Source organism: Nerophis ophidion, unplaced genomic scaffold, assembly GCF_033978795.1.
Source record: "Nerophis ophidion isolate RoL-2023_Sa unplaced genomic scaffold, RoL_Noph_v1.0 HiC_scaffold_136, whole genome shotgun sequence".
In the NCBI taxonomy this organism is placed as follows: Eukaryota; Metazoa; Chordata; class Actinopteri; order Syngnathiformes; family Syngnathidae; genus Nerophis; species Nerophis ophidion.
Genome location: NW_026907058.1, coordinates 195,609 through 216,642, shown reverse-complemented (window position 1 = coordinate 216,642; position 21,034 = coordinate 195,609). Strand labels below are relative to the sequence as shown.

The 21,034-nt window shown below is 41.8% G+C and overlaps 1 protein-coding gene across 1 annotated transcript; it reads right to left on the bottom strand.

Annotated features, from left to right (window-relative positions):
* Positions 1-808: 808 nt before the first annotated feature.
* LOC133547609 (major histocompatibility complex class I-related gene protein-like) lies at positions 809-20,951 on the bottom strand. The gene is made up of 8 exons (XM_061893222.1): positions 20,774-20,951; positions 19,439-19,705; positions 18,999-19,277; positions 16,922-17,230; positions 16,735-16,839; positions 16,619-16,636; positions 4,439-4,518; positions 809-4,306 (listed from the first exon to the last, which is right to left on the bottom strand). Exons 1-7 carry the CDS (start codon positions 20,829-20,831, stop codon positions 4,475-4,477), a joined length of 1,080 nt encoding a protein of 359 aa, XP_061749206.1. The 5' UTR covers positions 20,832-20,951; the 3' UTR covers positions 809-4,306; positions 4,439-4,474.
* Positions 20,952-21,034: the final 83 nt, after the last annotated feature.

Below are 21,034 nucleotides of genomic sequence, written 5' to 3'. Positions count from 1 at the left end.
ATTGGAATGTCATTTTTTTAAGTGGAACTTCTGTCTCAACGTAATGCGACCTGAATGTGACTTGCTCATCAGCTTTGGGCGAGCTACGTCATTCGTGTGTGCCGTGGATATTTGTTTGCTCACCACAACATCCGCTTTTGGTGAGCAAAGACCACCACATTTTGGGTGCATCACTTGTCAGTAGTGTTTAAATAATAGGCTACATATAATATATATATTTATTTGTATATATTATTTACTTTGTTTCCAAAGAAATAGCGATTGTTGAAGGACGGGAATTCACTCTGTGGCGAATTGAAAACTAAAGCTCCTGTAGATCCACGCTGATGTCCGTGTCTCCTCTGACTAAACACTGCATGAACGTAGCGGCCGAGTGCATCAAGTCTAGATGCAAAATTGTCCTAAAAATATACTTGATTGCAAGTTTATGAGCTGAAGTACAATAATAATTAGAGCTATTATTAGGAAAACTAACATGAAATGATTCAGTTGGTCCCCAACATGGCGTCTGTTGTTTGCTTGTCCACACTCTCTCTAGACACCACTCTGGTCACCTTAGCTAGAGAGCACCCCTAGTGGCCACCTCAGGTAAATGCTTGAGTGGCTTTTCTGGGAAATCACGTGACCTGGCAAGCACAACAGGTGTGTCAAGTTTGCAGCCCAACTTCCTCATCAGCTGTTTTTCTTCAACTGAAGCCCAACCTATCCATTGAACAACTAGTCAAACATTTGACTTGATAAGACATCTTGAATGAAGATATCTCAAATCAACATCTCTACATCTAGAAATGAGCAGTGCCTCTGAAGCTGGAAATAAGTGTTTTATTCTGAAAACAATCAGGGAAGGCCAGTTTATTTATAGAGCACAATTCAAAGTGCTGTACAGAAAATGACAAGAAGGCAACAATAAAATGGAAGTAACCATGGAAAATACTTCAAAATAAAAGAAGAAGAATCCTCATAAAACAAGGTTCTCAGAGCTAACATGTCCGAGATGTACTTTGGCACAAGACCATGAAAGGACTTGTACACAAGGAAAGCTGATATGATCATATTTCCTAGTTCTAGTCAGGACTTGAGCAGCAGCATTCTGGGTGTACTGCAGTTGCTTTACAGCTGGTTTAAAGAGCCAAGTGAAAAGAGCATTACAGTAGTCCAAACTGCTGGAGACAAAGACTTAGTCTCTCCAAGTCTGATTCAGACATTATTCCTCTGATGTTGACAAAGTGTTTCAGGTGGTAAAAGCTGCTGATGTTATCGACTTCATGCGGCTGTTAAAGTTCAAGTCTGAGTCCATTATTACCACCAGATTTATCACCTGATTATTAGGTTTCAGGGAGCGTCTCAAGGTGACTAACAATAGTTTCTCTCTGCTAAATCTAAATGGATTTAGTTTAAGTCAACCACATCACACAACATTTTAGTCAGCTAAAATGACAGTACATTTAGTCCACTCAAACAGAAAGTATAAAAGAAAAGGTCTCTTTAAAGTTGATTTGAAAGCAGGTTTATCTTGACTATTGTACCTGCAAAACATTTGTTCAACAAAAGTAGCATGATCTAAAGCCTTTGCTAGGTTGGAAAAGTCAAAGATGTGTCCAATTCTGTGACATTAATGAGATTTTAAAGGACTTGTTGATGTTGATGTGCTAAAAAGCTCTTCCTTGTTTATAAGCTACATACAACATCACTTGTTCTTTGTTCATGCACATCATACATATCAATAAAGTGTTTGGATGTATTAATTCAATCAATGAATTGTTGGTTGCCAAAAAGTGATGCAAAGTAATATTTTGAGGCCGACACATCTCATCTGTGCATAAGTGACTAGAATAACTTGGGCAAACTTTTTAACTGGCAGGCCACATCATCACACGCAGGCTTGACAAGTCTCTGAAAAAATAAGTAGGAGACATTTTGTTGGCAGATTGTCTTCATCTCTACTGGTGTGGTGATTTTTCTGTTTGTTTGCTTGTTTTTGCCTTCTTTATTTATGTGTGTCAGAAATATTGTATGTAAATTATCAAAAAAACTTTCCGTTCTCTGAGTTCCCAGTGAACAGACGGAAGCTGTCTTTGTTGCAATAATCCAAAGGCTTGGAAAATTTAGCTGTGTACGATGGGAAGAGACGGGAAGGGTTAGCTATTGTGATCCAAGACTTGCCCAAGCTCGATCCAGGACCAGTACAAGCCTGAGGCATCTTTTTCTTTTGTGTTAATGTGACCGAAAACAATGGCTGTTTACATACCCCCATTCCTTTAGAAACAGCTGCTGTTATATAAACAGGGAATATCCAAATAAAAGAGGAGACGTAAACCTTTTTCCGTGAGAGCGTGGGTGACACTGTAAGAGGTTACGGGTCGACATGTTTCTCCTCAAACTGAGCAAAATTGAATTCCGTGTCTGTTTATTTCCTTGCTTCTTGTCTTGTTTAATAGATGTCATCGATGTTTGAACCTGACATTGTGAAAAACATGTTTTACTATTTGACTGAAACCTGTATTTCATTAGATACATGTCTCGGAGTAATAAGATCACATTGTAATAAAAACATGACCAAATAATTAATGTTGGAGTGCAGAATAATACAATTAATAGAATTAAATCAGTAAATGTCTTTCATTTTTTCCCATGAGAGGTCGCCACAGCACAACAATCATGATGATTCAGATCAATGTTTACCTTCCACTCCTGACCAGGAATCGTACTCACACCCACTGTCACACACAGCAGATGTGTATACCATTCCACTACTAGCATCAACAGAAGAACAGGTGAATTATGTTATTTTACTCTCTTAAATTTGCAGTCATTTCCATTAAATATTGTGTTTTAATAAAGAGCTCTGTCATTCATTCTTTCTGTTGACAATTGACAAAATATTTTTGATTGTCACTTTTCGGACATGGTAAAGGCTTAAGATCATTTAATACTTGTTTTGCATGACTGCAAGCTAAAAGTGTTATCATGTGTGTAATGACAAAGCACCTCCAAAACAGAAATTGTATTTGACAAGTTTTTACTGAATAAAACCCCCAGAATGTACATGAAACATTGTACACATAAAACACTGAATATCAAGAGTATATGAACGGCCTACCTTGTTTACTTCCCAAATGAAATCCTCGGCATGTTTGGCAATCAAGAAAAAATATGATTATGCAAAAAGGAACGGAAAAAACAGCAAATTGTTTCAAAAATATAAATATTTGACAATGCTTTGTCATAAAAATTTTGTGTCACTGTCCCCCTCCGTCACACTAACTGGTAAGGTTGGCTACCCAATTCTGTACTTTTGTAGGTGATGACCCGATTCCCTCAGTACTATCAATTATGTAAAATCAAGTTGGATACCTTTGTTGCATGTGACGTCATGTCCGGTTTCAGACTAAACACGGGCTCAGGTAAACAATCACTCAAGCAGCACTCAGGCCGGACTCAGCCAAACTCCCTCTAAGTCATGTTGCCATTTTCAACATCAACACAGTGCTTAATAAAAAAACAGCTCATACATAAAATAATGCGACACTCTTCCAAAATGCGCTAGCTTATTGCTAATTTACACAGGATTTGCCAAAGACAGGCTACTATTTACATGAGTGGTTTTACATGGCGATTTCAACACCTTGGGATTTGGTAAAGTAAACGACAACTAAGATTATAGTTCGAATTTTACAATTTTCTGTAATAACTATTCTTACAGTATTGACACTTTGTAGGGCGCAACCTAAAAAGTTAATTTCCTGAAAAAAAAAGCTACTTTCTAGTTTGACAACATAGCATAAATAGTTATAGAGTGCTGCCATCTAATGGTCTTGGAAGTGCAACTGCATTGCAAATGAGACTAATGTCATCAGAAAAGAAGATAAAACAACTGGACAGCAGTTCTCATAATCATCATTCTTAAATGTTACATCAAAAACAATTAATATTAGCATACGGAAGTAGTTAAAAATGGTACTAATGTTGCAAAATATTGTTAAAAATAATGATGAGATGTGACACAAGGTGATATTCACTGATAAGCAGCTGTCTATTGGTTTGAAAAGGAAAGAAGAAATCCGTGTCAATGTGATGACACATGAGCCCCAAATGATGACATCACAACTACATGGACACAAAGATCAACATCTGATAAAATATTGTAGACAAATGCAGATTGAAGGTGTTTTGTCAGCCACAAACAGCCAAAGAAGACATGGTGTAAGATGAGGAGCAATTAGTGCAGATGTGAAAGAAAAGTCCAAGTGTGATGAGGTCCCTCAGCGATGGAGACATCTCTCTGTGTTCCAGTGCACAAAGCATCCTGGAGGAAGAAGATGACTCAGCACATTTCCAACAAAAGCAGGTGCAGATGTTAGCATGTGGCAGAGTGAACATCATCTTCACACAAAGTCAGAAGAACATTTGGAGGTGCGTGAAAAAGCAAAGTCCTCACTGTGCCGTGTGTCACTCAGCCTTCAACCTTCAGCCTTCAGCCTTCACGTCTCTCTGAGAGCTGGTTACCACCGTCACCAGCTGGCGGAGCACAAAACGCACCGTGAGCTGCTTACGCTGCTCATGCTAAGCCCACACCTCACTCTGGTGAAGGAAGTCCATCTTCACTCATATCACATCTTTGCAGCTGGGAATTCTGCTCTTCTACTTCCTGACTAGTCTAAGACTAAGTCTCCAAACAGGTTCAGCTTGGCTTCAAGGCTCATGTGCAAGCAGCCCTCCAGTGTCTTAGTCAGGTCCAAAGTTTCCATACACTTGTAAAGAACATCATGTCATGGCTGACTTCAGTTCCCAATCATTTCTACAATTCTTATTTTTTTCTGATAGTGTGATTGGAGCACATACTTGTTGCTCACAAAAAACATTCATGAAGTTTGCTTCTTTTATGAATTTAGTATGGGTCTACTGAAAATGTGCTGGGTCAAAAGTGTACATACAGCAATGTTAATATTTGCTTACATGTCCCTTGGCAAGTTTCACTGCAAAAAGGTGCTTTTGGTTTTTGAGTTTGTGACCCCTCCTTTTGACAAAATTGGTGTAGTTCAGCTAAATGTGTTGGTTTTCTGACATGGACTTTTCAGCATTGTCCACACGTATAAGTCAGGACTTTGGGAAGGCCATTCTAAAACCTTCATTCTTGGCTGATTTGGCCATTCCTTTGCCACTTTTGAGGTGTGTTTGGGGTCATTGTCCTGTTGGAACATCCAAAAGCGCCCAAGACCCAACCTCCGGGTTGATGATGTTAGCTTGTCCTGAAGAATTTGGAGCTAATCCTCCTTTTTCATTGTCCCATTTAAATCACCAGTTTTATTGGCTGCAAAACAGGCCCAGAGCATAATACTACCACTGTTAACATGTTTCTCCGTATACTGGGTTAACGCATGCGCAGTGTTGATGGGCGGGAAGGAAAAAGTGTTTTTTCTCTGTGCAGCAGTTGATTAAAAGTTGTGAATCAGAATAGACGTCGTGTTTATTCACCCATATTTAACATTGGTAGCAGAGGATGGTTGAGGATGGCTGCAAACTATAAAATACCGCCGAGGTTTGACGAGTCCAAGCCATACGAGTGCTGGAAAAATGAAGTTAACTTTTGGATGCGCGTTACAGAACTCAATAAGAAAAAGCAAGCACTGGCTGTGGCTTTGGGACTTGAAGGGAGAGCCAGAGAAATGGCAATGGAGATATCTGCGGAGGAGTTGGACAATGACAACGGTATGACGACATTATTTGCAAAACTGGATGACGTTTTCCTGAAAGAGGAAAAGGATCGCGCATACGAAGCGTACACGTACTTCGACCGCATCACCAAAAATATTTCCGTTTCAATGGTGGACTATATTATTGACTTTGAACAGCGCTACAAGCGGATGAAAATGTACAATATGACACTCCATGATGCGGTGTTAGCCTTCAAACTTCTTGACACAGCCTGCCTCGATGAGAAAGACAGGCAGCTAGCACTGAGGGCTAACACGGAGCTAAGCTTCTCGTCAATGAAGTCTGCTCTCAAACGGATATTCGGAGGTAAAACAACGGGCAAGTCAAGCGAGATACAACTGAACCAGGACACAGCTTTCCTCACAGAACAGCCACAATGGAGAGGAAGACCAAACACACCGTTTCCACGTGGTCAACAAAGATCGGCGACGCCGTTACCGGGTACAAACCCACTGGATAAGTACGGTAAACGATCACGATGTGCCGTCTGTCAAAGCACATGCCACTGGGCAAAGGACTGCCCGCACAAAAAGCACGAACAAGGTAGATTGACTGAAAATGACAATTTGGATGAAGTTAATATCACGCTGTTAACGAATGATCCCCAGTCTAAAGCTGAGATTTTTATGACTGAAGCAGCAAGCTCAGCGATCATAGACACCGCCTGCACTCGCACAGTGTGTGGCGAAAAGTGGCTTGAAAGTTTTGTACAAAATCCCAATTAAAAGCAGGTAAATAAGCTAAGAAGTACAGAAAGGTCTAGCAACAGAATGTTTCGTTTTGGAGATGGAAATGTGATTCATTCCGCCAGAAAAGTGCATCTACCTGCTAAAATAGGATGGACAAAGTGTAACATTGAGACAGAAGTTGTCAAAGTCGATATGCCACTCCTGCTGAGTAAAACATCATTAAAAAAGGCAGGAACTACGTTAGACATAGAAAACGACAGGGTAGTGATGTTTGAGCAGCAGATACCTCTTCAGTTTACCAGCTCAGGACATTACTGTCTAGACATAAGAGACAAAGGTGACATGGAATGTCAGATTCAAGATTTAATTGCTGAAGATGAAGTCCTGATTGTAACAGAAAACATGTCCACAATCGAGAAGACCAAGGTCCTCCTCAAACAATTTGGCCATGCATCAGCAGATCGCCTGCACAGGCTAATTCAAAGTTCAGGGAACAAAGACCAGGACTGTCTCAATATTTTGCAACAAATAGTGGATGCATGTCACACGTGCCAAAGATATAGCAAGACAAAGCCAAAGCTAGCTGTTGGTTTGCCTCTTGCTTCGGAATACAATGAAACTGTGGCGGTGGAGCTGCACGAGCTTGAGTCAGGCATTTGGTATTTACATATAATGGACCATTTCACACGTTTCAGCGCTGGAAATATTGTGAAAACCTAGAAATCTTCTGTAATTGTCAACTCTTTCATCCACACATGGATAAGTGTCCATGGTCCTCCCAAGAAGCTCTTCAGTGACAACGGAGGAGAATTTAACAATGTAGAGTTCATGGACATGGCAGAAAACTTCAATATCGAGATCAAGACAACCACAGGATACAGCCCATGGAGCAACGGACTTTTGGAACGTCATAATCAGACACTCACGAACATCATCCAGAAAGTTAAACAGGAAAAAGATTGTGACTGGAGTACTGCCTTGGACTGGGCCTTAATGGCTAAGAACTGCATGCACAGTGTACATGGTTATAGTCCACATCAACTGGTATTTGGTCAAAATCCTAATCTTCCCAATGTATTGGTAAATGAGCTACCTGCACTACAGTGAGCACAAGAGTAGGAGAACACATATCAGCTCTGCATGCCTCAAGGAAGGCTTTCACTGAAGTTGAATGTTCAGAGAGGATAAGAAGGGCATTAAGAAAACAGCTTAGACACACAGATGAAAAATATGAGACAGGAGAAAAGGTTTACTATAAACGAGGAGATAGTGCAGAGTGGAAGGGACCAGGAGTGGTGATTGGTCAAGATGGAGCTGTTGTGTTTGGAAGACATGGAGGTATTCTAGTTAGAGTTCATCATTCACGCCTTGATAAGGTGCACACACAGATTAAAGACAAGGAAATGACACAAAGTAAAGTTCACACTGAAACAGGATGTGAAAAACATGAAGAGAACATAACCGCTGATAGTGACACAGATGCTTTACACATACCATCATGTGGCTCAGATAATGAAAAAAACACAGACAGTGAAAGTGAACACGACAGTGATGGAGAGGGAAACACAAGTGAAGGTGTAATTCAAAGTGATGCACCTCAAATGAATCACAGTGCCTGTGATAACCTTCTCCCTGCTTCTAATGTGAAGTTAAAAACGGGACAGATTGTAACTTTTGTGAAAAGAGATACAAGTGTAACATGTAGGGCTAAAGTACTCAGTAGAGCAGGTAAAGCAACAGGAAGCTATAAAACCTGGTATAATGTGCAGCATATTGAGCCGGATGGCAGTACTGGACTAAAAGAGGCTGTTGACATGTCGTGTGTACAGCATCTTAACACTGAGTCAGCTGTCGGGGAGGCTGATGTACTCATAACAAAAGACATATCATTTGATGCAGCCAAACAGGCAGGGATAGAAAGCTGGAAAAGCAATAATGTTTTTGAAAATACAGGACAAAAGTGTATCTCCACTAGGTGGGTCTGTAGTCTCAAAGAAAGTGACACTGGTATTGTACCCAAAGCCAGACTTGTAGCAAGGGGGTTTGAAGAACTTCATTTCAAAAATCTACAAAAAGATTCACCAACCTGTGCTTCTGAATCTCTAAGACTATTGCTAAGTGTCATTTGTCAAAATCATTGGAAAGTCCATTCCATGGACATTAAGTCTGCCTTTTTACAGGGTATGGAGTTGTCGAGAGACATTTGTCCACCTTCCTCCAGAAGCTAACTGTAAGGGGGTTATTTGGAAACTAAAGAAGTGTGTGTATGGGCTTGCTGATGCATCTCTCTATTCATACAACAAGGTGAAGGAAATCATGCTGAGCACAGGTGGTAAAGTGTCACAGGTAGACCCAGCAGTATTTTATTGGCTGGATGATGAAAACACAGTGACAGGTGTACTCGCATGTCATGTAGATGATTTTATGTGGGCAGGCTCATCAAACTTTTCAGAAAATGTCATCCCTAAACTGAAGTCTGAGTTCCGAGTGGGACGTGAGGAACATGACAATTTCTGCTATTTGGGAATGGATATTGAAACTGTTAATGATTGTGTAGAGTTGCATCAGCACAGCTACATTGAAAGTCTGCACCCCATTCACTTACAGCCAGTCCGTGCTCTAGAAAGAGATGCTCCTCTTAATGAAACAGAAAAAGAACAACTCAGATCAAAAATAGGACAGATACTCTGGGTTGCAAAACAGACAAGACCTGACGTAATGTTTGATTCTTGTGGTCTGGCCTCTAGTCTAAAGAATGCGACTGTGCAAACAATTCACAATGCTAATAAGTTAGCTCGTAAACTTAAAGCTGAAAAAGTGACTTTAAAATTTCAACATTTGGGAAATGATAGTGCCTTAAACCTAACTGTATTCAGCGATGCTTCATTAGGAAATCTTCCTGATGGAGGTACACAAGAGGGCATGTTGATCACCCTAATGGGAGAAGGAGGTAAATTATCCCCCCTTTTCTGGCAGTCCAAGAGAATTCGACGTGTGGTGCGAAGCACCCTTGCCGGAGAAACTCTGGCCATGTCGGATGGAATAGACAATGCAGTGTTTCTTGCCACCCTCTATTCTGAGCTCACTACTGGCACCGCTGGTCTAAATGCTCCAGCGTTACTTTGTGTGACTGATAATCATTCTCTCTATGATGCTCTTCGATCAACAAAACAGGCAACAGAGAAAAGGCTTCAGTTAGATATAAGTGGCATCAAAGAACTTATTCACAAGAAAAAAATACAAAAGGTACTCTGGTCAGCAACAAAAGCTCAACTGGCTGACTGTCTTACGAAAAAGGGGGCATCACCCTTGATGCTTTTGAAAGAATTGAGTGAAGGAAAATGGGTTCTTACCTAAGTTGATTGTATTGTTTCTGTTGTTTAAAAAGACATGTATTTGTTCTTAACAAACATGTGCTATTTATTTTTTTTATATAAAAGATAGGGAGATTGTTAACATGTTTCTCCATATACTGGGTTAACGCATGCACAGTGTTTATGGGCAGAATACGGAGTTAACACATGCACAGTGTTTATGGGCAGGATACGGAGTTAACACATGCACAGTGTTTATGGGCAGGATACGGAGTTAACACATGCACAGTGTTTATGGGCAGGATACGGAGTTAACACATGCACAGTGTTTATGGGCAGGATACGGAGTTAACACATGCACAGTGTTTATGGGCAGGATACGGAGTTAACACATGCACAGTGTTTATGGGCAGGATACGGAGTTAACACATGCACAGTGTTGATGGGCAGGATACGGAGTTAACACATGCACAGTGTTTATGGGCAGGATACGGAGTTAACACATGCACAGTGTTTATGGGCAGGATACGGAGTTAACACATGCACAGTGTTTATGGGCAGGATACGGAGTTAACACATGCACAGTGTTTATGGGCAGGATACGGAGTTAACACATGCACAGTGTTTATGGGCAGGATACGGAGTTAACGCATGCACAGTGTTTATGGGCAGGATACGGAGTTAACGCATGCACAGTGTTGATGGGCAGGATACGGAGTTAACACATGCACAGTGTTGATGGGCAGGATACGGAGTTAACACATGCACAGTGTTTATGGGCAGGATACGGAGTTAACACATGCACAGTGTTTATGGGCAGGATACGGAGTTAACACATGCACAGTGTTTATGGGCAGGATACGGAGTTAACACATGCACAGTGTTTATGGGCAGGATACGGAGTTAACACATGCACAGTGTTTATGGGCAGGATACGGAGTTAACACATGCACAGTGTTGATGGGCAGGATACGGAGTTAACACATGCACAGTGTTTATGGGCAGGATACGGAGTTAACACATGCACAGTGTTTATGGGCAGGATACGGAGTTAACGCATGCACAGTGTTTATGGGCAGGATACGGAGTTAACGCATGCACAGTGTTGATGGGCAGGATACGGAGTTAACACATGCACAGTGTTTATGGGCAGGATACGGAGTTAACGCATGCACAGTGTTTATGGGCAGGATACGGAGTTAACGCATGCACAGTGTTGATGGGCAGGATACGGAGTTAACACATGCACAGTGTTTATGGGCAGGATACGGAGTTAACACATGCACAGTGTTTATGGGCAGGATACGGAGTTAACACATGCACAGTGTTTATGGGCAGGATACGGAGTTAACACATGCACAGTGTTTATGGGCAGGATACGGAGTTAACGCATGCACAGTGTTTATGGGCAGGATACGGAGTTAACGCATGCACAGTGTTGATGGGCAGGATACGGAGTTAACACATGCACAGTGTTTATGGGCAGGATACGGAGTTAACACATGCACAGTGTTTATGGGCAGGATACGGAGTTAACGCATGCACAGTGTTTATGGGCAGGATACGGAGTTAACGCATGCACAGTGTTGATGGGCAGGATACGGAGTTAACACATGCACAGTGTTTATGGGCAGGATACGGAGTTAACACATGCACAGTGTTTATGGGCAGGATACGGAGTTAACACATGCACAGTGTTTATGGGCAGGATACGGAGTTAACACATGCACAGTGTTTATGGGCAGGATACGGAGTTAACACATGCACAGTGTTTATGGGCAGGATACGGAGTTAACACATGCACAGTGTTGATGGGCAGGATACGGAGTTAACACATGCACAGTGTTTATGGGCAGGATACGGAGTTAACACATGCACAGTGTTTATGGGCAGGATACGGAGTTAACGCATGCACAGTGTTTATGGGCAGGATACGGAGTTAACACATGCACAGTGTTGATGGGCAGGATACGGAGTTAACACATGCACAGTGTTTATGGGCAGGATACGGAGTTAACACATGCACAGTGTTTATGGGCAGGATACGGAGTTAACACATGCACAGTGTTTATGGGCAGGATACGGAGTTAACGCATGCACAGTGTTGATGGGCAGGATACGGAGTTAACACATGCACAGTGTTTATGGGCAGGATACGGAGTTAACACATGCACAGTGTTTATGGGCAGGATACGGAGTTAACGCATGCACAGTGTTTATGGGCAGGATACGGAGTTAACGCATGCACAGTGTTGATGGGCAGGATACGGAGTTAACACATGCACAGTGTTTATGGGCAGGATACGGAGTTAACACATGCACAGTGTTTATGGGCAGGATACGGAGTTAACACATGCACAGTGTTTATGGGCAGGATACGGAGTTAACACATGCACAGTGTTTATGGGCAGGATACGGAGTTAACACATGCACAGTGTTGATGGGCAGGATACGGAGTTAACGCATGCACAGTGTTTATGGGCAGGATACGGAGTTAACACATGCACAGTGTTTATGGGCAGGATACGGAGTTAACACATGCACAGTGTTTATGGGCAGGATACGGAGTTAACGCATGCACAGTGTTTATGGGCAGGATACGGAGTTAACACATGCACAGTGTTGATGGGCAGGATACGGAGTTAACACATGCACAGTGTTTATGGGCAGGATACGGAGTTAACACATGCACAGTGTTTATGGGCAGGATACGGAGTTAACACATGCACAGTGTTTATGGGCAGGATACGGAGTTAACACATGCACAGTGTTTATGGGCAGGATACGGAGTTAACACATGCACAGTGTTTATGGGCAGGATACGGAGTTAACACATGCACAGTGTTTATGGGCAGGATACGGAGTTAACACATGCACAGTGTTTATGGGCAGGATACGGAGTTAACACATGCACAGTGTTTATGGGCAGGATACGGAGTTAACACATGCACAGTGTTTATGGGCAGGATACGGAGTTAACACATGCACAGTGTTTATGGGCAGGATACGGAGTTAACACATGCACAGTGTTTATGGGCAGGATACGGAGTTAACACATGCACAGTGTTTATGGGCAGGATACGGAGTTAACACATGCACAGTGTTTATGGGCAGGGTACGGAGTTAACACATGCACAGTGTTTATGGGCAGGATACGGAGTTAACACATGCGCAGTGTTTATGGGCAGGATACGGAGTTAACACATGCACAGTGTTTATGGGCAGGATACGGAGTTAACACATGCACAGTGTTTATGGGCAGGATACGGAGTTAACACATGCACAGTGTTTATGGGCAGGATACGGAGTTAACACATGCACAGTGTTTATGGGCAGGATACGGAGTTAACACATGCACAGTGTTTATGGGCAGGATACGGAGTTAACACATGCACAGTGTTTATGGGCAGGATACGGAGTTAACACATGCACAGTGTTTATGGGCAGGATACGGAGTTAACACATGCACAGTGTTTATGGGCAGGATACGGAGTTAACACATGCACAGTGTTTATGGGCAGGATACGGAGTTAACACATGCACAGTGTTTATGGGCAGGATACGGAGTCAACACATGCACAGTGTTTATGGGCAGGATACGGAGTTAACACATGCACAGTGTTTATGGGCAGGATACGGAGTTAACACATGCACAGTGTTTATGGGCAGGGTACGGAGTTAACACATGCACAGTGTTTATGGGCAGGATACGGAGTTAACACATGCACAGTGTTGATGGGCAGGATACGGAGTTAACACATGCACAGTGTTTATGGGCAGGATACGGAGTTAACACATGCACAGTGTTTATGGGCAGGATACGGAGTCAACACATGCACAGTGTTTATGGGCAGGATACGGAGTTAACACATGCGCAGTGTTTATGGGCAGGATACGGAGTTAACACATGCACAGTGTTTATGGGCAGGATACGGAGTTAACACATGCACAGTGTTTATGGGCAGGATACGGAGTTAACACATGCGCAGTGTTTATGGGCAGGATACGGAGTTAACACATGCACAGTGTTTATGGGCAGGATACGGAGTTAACACATGCACAGTGTTTATGGGCAGGATACGGAGTTAACACATGCACAGTGTTTATGGGCAGGATACGGAGTTAACACATGCACAGTGTTTATGGGCAGGATACGGAGTTAACACATGCACAGTGTTTATGGGCAGGATACGGAGTTAACACATGCACAGTGTTTATGGGCAGGATACGGAGTTAACACATGCACAGTGTTTATGGGCAGGGTACGGAGTTAACACATGCACAGTGTTTATGGGCAGGATACGGAGTTAACACATGCGCAGTGTTTATGGGCAGGATACGGAGTTAACACATGCACAGTGTTTATGGGCAGGATACGGAGTTAACACATGCACAGTGTTTATGGGCAGGATACGGAGTTAACACATGCACAGTGTTTATGGGCAGGATACGGAGTTAACACATGCACAGTGTTTATGGGCAGGATACGGAGTTAACACATGCACAGTGTTTATGGGCAGGATACGGAGTTAACACATGCACAGTGTTTATGGGCAGGATACGGAGTTAACACATGCACAGTGTTTATGGGCAGGATACGGAGTTAACACATGCACAGTGTTTATGGGCAGGATACGGAGTTAACACATGCACAGTGTTTATGGGCAGGATACGGAGTTAACACATGCACAGTGTTTATGGGCAGGATACGGAGTCAACACATGCACAGTGTTTATGGGCAGGATACGGAGTTAACACATGCACAGTGTTTATGGGCAGGATACGGAGTTAACACATGCACAGTGTTTATGGGCAGGGTACGGAGTTAACACATGCACAGTGTTTATGGGCAGGATACGGAGTTAACACATGCACAGTGTTGATGGGCAGGATACGGAGTTAACACATGCACAGTGTTTATGGGCAGGATACGGAGTTAACACATGCACAGTGTTTATGGGCAGGATACGGAGTCAACACATGCACAGTGTTTATGGGCAGGATACGGAGTTAACACATGCGCAGTGTTTATGGGCAGGATACGGAGTTAACACATGCACAGTGTTTATGGGCAGGATACGGAGTTAACACATGCACAGTGTTTATGGGCAGGATACGGAGTTAACACATGCGCAGTGTTTATGGGCAGGATACGGAGTTAACACATGCACAGTGTTTATGGGCAGGATACGGAGTTAACACATGCACAGTGTTTATGGGCAGGATACGGAGTTAACACATGCACAGTGTTTATGGGCAGGATACGGAGTTAACACATGCACAGTGTTTATGGGCAGGATACGGAGTTAACACATGCACAGTGTTTATGGGCAGGATACGGAGTTAACACATGCACAGTGTTTATGGGCAGGATACGGAGTTAACGCATGCGCAGTGTTGATGGGCGGGAAGGAAAAAGTGTTTACGGTTTTTCCTCTGTGCAGCAGTTGATTAAAAGTTGTGAATCAGAATAGACGCGTGTTTATTCACCCATATTTAACAACCACCACCATGCTTGACGGTGGGCATGGTGTTCCTTGGATTCAAGGCCTCACCTTTTCTCCTCCAAACATACTGCTAGGTATTGTGACCAAACAGCTCCTTTTTTTTTTTTCATCTGACATCACATGGACAAAGATAAGACTTTCTGGAGGAAAGTTCTGTGGTCAGATGAAACAAAAATTGAGCTGTTTGGCCACAATACCCAGCAATATGTTTGGAGGAGAAAAGGTTAGGCCTTCAATCCCAGGAAGACCATGCTAACCGTCAAGCGTAGTGGTGGTAATATTATACTCTGGGCCTGTTTTTCTGTAAATGGAACTGCTGCTTTACAGAGAGTAAATGGGACAATGAAAAAGAAGGATTACCTCCAAATTTTTCAGGACAACCTAAAATCATCAGCCAGGAGGTTGGGTCTTGGGCACAGTTGGGTGTTCCAACAGGACAATGACCCCAAACACACCTCAAAAGTGGTAAAGGAATGGCTAAATCGTGTTAGAATGAAGGTTTTAGAATGGCCTTCCCAAAGTCCTGACTTAAACGTGTGGACAATGCTGAAGAAAAAAGTCCATGTCAGAACTGCACCAATTTTGTCAAGAGGAATGGTCAAAAATTCAAGCAGAAGCTTGTGGGTGGCGACCAAAAGCGCCTTATTGCAGTGAAACTTGCCAAGGAACATGTAAGCAAATATTAACATTGCTGTATGTACACTTTTGACCCAGCACATTTGCTCACATGTACAGTAGACCCATAATAAATTCATAAAAGAAGCAAACTTCATGAATGTTTTTAGTGAGCAACAAGTATGTGCTCCAATCACTACATCACAAACACATAAGGGTTGTAGAAATGATTGCAAACTGAAGTCAGCCATGACATGATGTTCTTTACAAGTGTATGTAAACTTTTGAGCACGACTGTACATGAAGACAGACACGCTCAAGGGATTGCGCTCTCTATTTTGCTCATTTCAGAGACTCTGGGCAGGAGTTAAGTAGATGAGGTTTGCACATGTTTGAATACACACAAACCTTTAGTAGATCAGGCCCTTGATGTTCATGATCATGAGCACTCATCAAAAGTTGGCTGTGATACTTTCTATTGCGTGCGCTTACACCAGTATCAAGTTACTCCTGACGGAGGGAAGCTTTTATTTCCCTGCTAAACTTGTAACAGGTGTCTACATCACACCTTCAAACAGCAAGTTTGCAAGTTGACCCTTACAAAGATACCAACAATCCAGAATGTAACAGAAAGTCAATATTATATTGAATATAGCTGACATAAAGGTGTATAACAAAGATGAATCAGTCATAAATGATCGTCTTTGTGGGGGTAAACTTACAAAGTGTGCTTTGTTTATTGTTCTGGTTTCCAAGAAAGAGAAGATGCTTTACTTACCAGCTGCATGGTATTGGGCTGAAATGAAAGAGAAAGCAGGTGAAATTCACATCTGATGAATGCCGGCAGAGACTTGTTGGCGTCTTCCTGAAAGAGGAAACATTTGTGTCCCTCACCTTGTCTGCTTGGGCGACGCTTGATGATGAAGATGATGATGATGGAGGCCGCCAGGAGGACCACCACAGCAAGGACCGCCAGCGTGGCAGTGACGCTCACGTTGCCTGTAGGTATGGTATGATTGATTTGTTTGACAAGTCACATCAGGTGCTTCCATTGACACTATTCAACATGTGTCTTTCTCACCTTCAGGGCTTGCGTTGCTCAGGATGCTTCTTCTCTCCAGCTTGGTGACCAGGTCCTCCTCCACGCCAGACAGCTGGAACACACATCCGTACTTGCCCTCCACCTCGGCCGTCACCTCCACTTTCAGCTCCACCGACAACTGGAAGGTTCCGTCGTGGTTGGGGAGCAGCTCTCCGTGCTCCACGTCCTCGAAGATCTGCTCGCCGTCTTTCGTCCAAAACAAGTCGGCTCGGTCGGGGTAGAAACCTGTCGCCATGCAGGTGACCGGAGAGGATGGCGTCTTCTGGAGGAGGAACACCTTTGGAAGCTCTGCCCAGGAAGTGACGTGGGAATGGAGGATGACGTGGACAGAAGATGGAGGTAAAGATGTAACAAATGAAGGTAAGGATGGAACAAAAGGTAAAGGAGAAAATGAAGTTAAGATGGCAAAAAAAAAGGAGAGAATGGAGGTAAAGATGGAGAAAAAAAAGGAAAAAATGAAGGTAAAAAGAAAGAGAAAAGGTGAGCATGAAGTTAAAGATGGAGAGAAAAGGAGAGAATGGAGGTAAAGATGGGGAGAACAAGAGATAAGGGAGGTACAGATGGAGCAAATGAAGGTAAAGAAGGAGAGGGAAGGAGAAAATTAAGGTGAAGAAGAAGAGAAAAGGAGAGAATGAAGGTAAAGATGAGGTGAAGAGGCAATAATGAAGTTAAAGATGGAGAGAAAAGAGAATAAAGGTATAAATGGAAAGAATGGAGGTAAAGATGGATAGAAAAGGAGAGAGTGGAGGCAAAAATGGAGAGAAGAACATGGAGGTAAAGATGGAGAGAAATTGAGAGAATGGACGTGAAGGAGAGATAAGGCGAGAATGAAGTTAAAGATAAAGAGAAAATGAGAGAAAGCAGGTAAAGATGGAGAGAATTGTCATAAAGATTGAGAGAAAGGTTGAGAATAAAAGTAAAAATGGAGAGACATTGAGAGAATGGGGTAAAGAAGGAGAGAGAAGGCGAGAATGAAGTTAAAGATAAAGAGAAAAGGAGAGAAAGAAGGTAAAGATGAAGAGAATTGACATAAAGATTGAGAGAAAGGTTGAGAATAAAAGTAAAAATGGGGAGAAAAGGAGGAAAATAGATAGAAAAGGAGAGAAATAAGGTAAAAATGGAGACACAATGGGAGAAAGAAGATAAAGATGGAAAAAAATGAGAGAATGAATGTAAAGAAGGAGAGAGAAGGAGAAAATGGAAGTAAAGATGGAGAGAAAAGGAGGGAATGGAGGTCAAGATGGAGAGAATTGACAAAGATTGAGAGAAAAGTTGAGAATAAAAGTAAAAATGGGGAGAAAAGGAGGAAGATGGAAAGAAAAGGAGAGAACGAAGGTCAAAACAGATAGAAAATGAGAGAGAGAAGGTAAAGATGGAGACAAAAGGGGAGAATGAAGGTAAAGATGGAAACAAAATGAGAGAATGAAGATAAAGAAGGAGAGGAGGAGAAATGGATGTAAGGATGGAGAAAAACGGAGAGAAAAAAGGTAAAGATGGGGAGAATAGGAGTGAATAAAGGTAAAGATGGATAGAAAAGGGGAGATTGGAGGTAAATATGGAGAGAAATGGAGAGCATGAAGGGAAAGATGGAAGAAAAGGATAGAAAGTGAGAATGAAGGTCAAGATGGAGAGAATGGACATAAAGATGGCGAGAAAAGGAAAGAATGCAGGTAAAGATGGAGAGAAAAGGAGAGAATGACGGTAAAAGATGGAGAGAAAAAGAGAATGACGGTAAGGATGGAGCGAATAAAGGCAAAGAAGGAGAAAATGAAGGTAAAGATGGAGAGAAAAGAGAAAGATTCAGAAAAAATTAGAAATGGAGGTAAAGATGGAGAGAATAGGAGCAAATAAAGGTAAAGATGGAGAAAAGGGGAGAAAATTGAAGTAAAGATGGAGAGAATGAAGGTAAAGAAAAAATGAGAAATGGAGGTCAAGATGGAGAGAAAAGGAGGTGAAGAGAAAAGAGTATGGAGAGAGAGAGAGTGTAATGTGAGTAATGTTCCTATAGGGGGAGTGCTAACATGTGAGAAGGTGAAAGTACAAGGTGTGCTTCTACCTGTTCTCATTAGGACCTTCTTCCCATACTCCACATACTTCTTCAAGTAAGAAGGACATAGCTCAGTGTAATAATACTTCTGGTAGTCTAGTATATGTGTGTCCTGGTCCCACTTGAGTTTGGTGGGGAAAGCTTGTTGTTTTGCTGCAGTCCATGTCCATGTCTTCATGTCCAACGATATGAAATCTTCTCCATCATAACTGAACTGCTGCCAACCTTTAACTTCATCAGTCTCATCATTCCATTCACATCCTGACATCACCTGGACAGTGTGAACACCTGAGAGACACAAAGTGTTGTAAAGCAGAGTGAAACTAACACACAACATGTCTTGGTTGCAGCTTATTATGGGATGGACAGAGACAAGGTAATGTGTGTTTTTAATACACTACCAAAATATCAAATATAGTAGAATAGTAGAAAGTTCAACATAAACAAACCTCCAGTTTGGTTGAAACGCTTCCTAAGTCTTTCAATGTTGTCTTTGTAGACATGTTCACCAACAACATTGTACTCTGTTTCTATCTTCCAGTAGTTTGGATCCTCTGCTGTGATTTTGTTCATCCAGTCCTGTTTGGATTCTGCTTTCCTGTTGTTGCTGTCATAGTAACTCACCTCAACTTCATCAACATAACCAACACTCACAAACTCTGGGAAGTTTGGAACTTGAGAGCATGCAGTGGTGAAATACTGCAGCGTGTGAATCACTGAAAGACAAAACAACATTTGTTTCTTGAGTTTCATGTTGAACAATTCCTATTTGAAATGATGCTGTCTTCATTTCAACTTCAAACACGGCTGCTTCTCCCAGTAAACAATCACTTCCTGTTCCAGGAGACAATAACAGCGTGTGTCTTTGATGTCATGCATCTCACATTTCTACCTCACTTTAAGACCACACACATGAAGAACTGCACTTATTTCAAGTGTCAAATAAATAGATGACATTATTGCCGGCAGAGAAGTGAAAGTTGTTTTTCCAGGTGAGGGGAAGTTCCAACTAGTGATGTCACTGCCAAAGCATGGAAATATAGCACCGCCTGATGGAATGTTGGCAATGGAATACAACAACAATATTATAATACTCTTCTTTTACATATTAGGACTATTACCAGTAAAAAAAACATTTAAGAATCATATTGAGTCACTTTTTAGACTTAAGAGTTCATCTTTCATGTTTTTTTCTTCTCTTTTATTGTAATTAGACGTGTGTACTTTAATTTTGTATTTTTATTTTTCCTTTCTTTTATTTGTAAATAGATGTGTGCATTATTTTACTTTGAACTTTTGAAAAGAGGATCCCCATTAGCCGTTTGTGCGTCGGCTAATGGGGATCCTCAATAAACAAACAATAATCCATCCATCCATTTTCCTACCGCTTGTCCCTTTCGGGTCAATTATATCCATTATTTCAGAATAATTCCCACCAATAAAGTGATTTTTGTGTACATTAAATACTTCTGATCTACATCTCATTTTATAACTGATACTCCTGATTGTTTCCTGGATTAATTATTGTCATTTTCCTATTTAAAAGTGAAACCGACGTTTGCGGAAATGCTAAAGTAAAAAGTTGGATGTATGTTGCTGTTAAAGTGAGACAACTTGAACAAGTTTGACTCGTTCAAAGTTTGAGCAACAAATGAAGATGCAAACTATTGACTGATGAGAAGAGAAGAGCGTCAATAATAATAAGAAGAAATAAAAGAGAGTATTTTGTATGGACTGAGCATGTAGGAATGAGGTGTATAAAGTTGTAAAGAAAGTGGACTTACCAGGCGTCACGCTGTGTGTTTGTACAACTAGGAGGAAGAAGCAAAGCAAGTTCATCATTAAATGTCACAAAAGTGCGGAAGTCCAGAAAAAAACAAAGTTTCTAGTTGTAATCCTCAGAGAAAAGCAAGGCGACGACAACTTGCTTGACGAGTAAACATGAAATGGACGCCAAGGCGGAAACCAGCTTTTATATCAAATCTCCCCTGAGCCAATGAGAATTGTACACGTCATTGTCACCAGGTAAGCTGGTTTGCTTTGCG

Bases quoted from the DNA above. Each gene is read 5' to 3' on its own strand.
- LOC133547609 (XM_061893222.1), bottom strand. From the start codon at position 20,831: ATGATGAACTTGCTTTGCTTCTTCCTCCTAGTTGTACAAACACACAGC. The intron at 17,231-18,998 runs GTAGAAGCACAC...CTTCCTGGGCAG, and splicing joins GAAGGTCCTAATGAGAACAG to AGCTTCCAAAGGTGTTCCTC. The intron at 16,840-16,921 runs GTGAGAAAGACA...CCATACCTACAG, and splicing joins GAGCAACGCAAGCCCTGAAG to GCAACGTGAGCGTCACTGCC.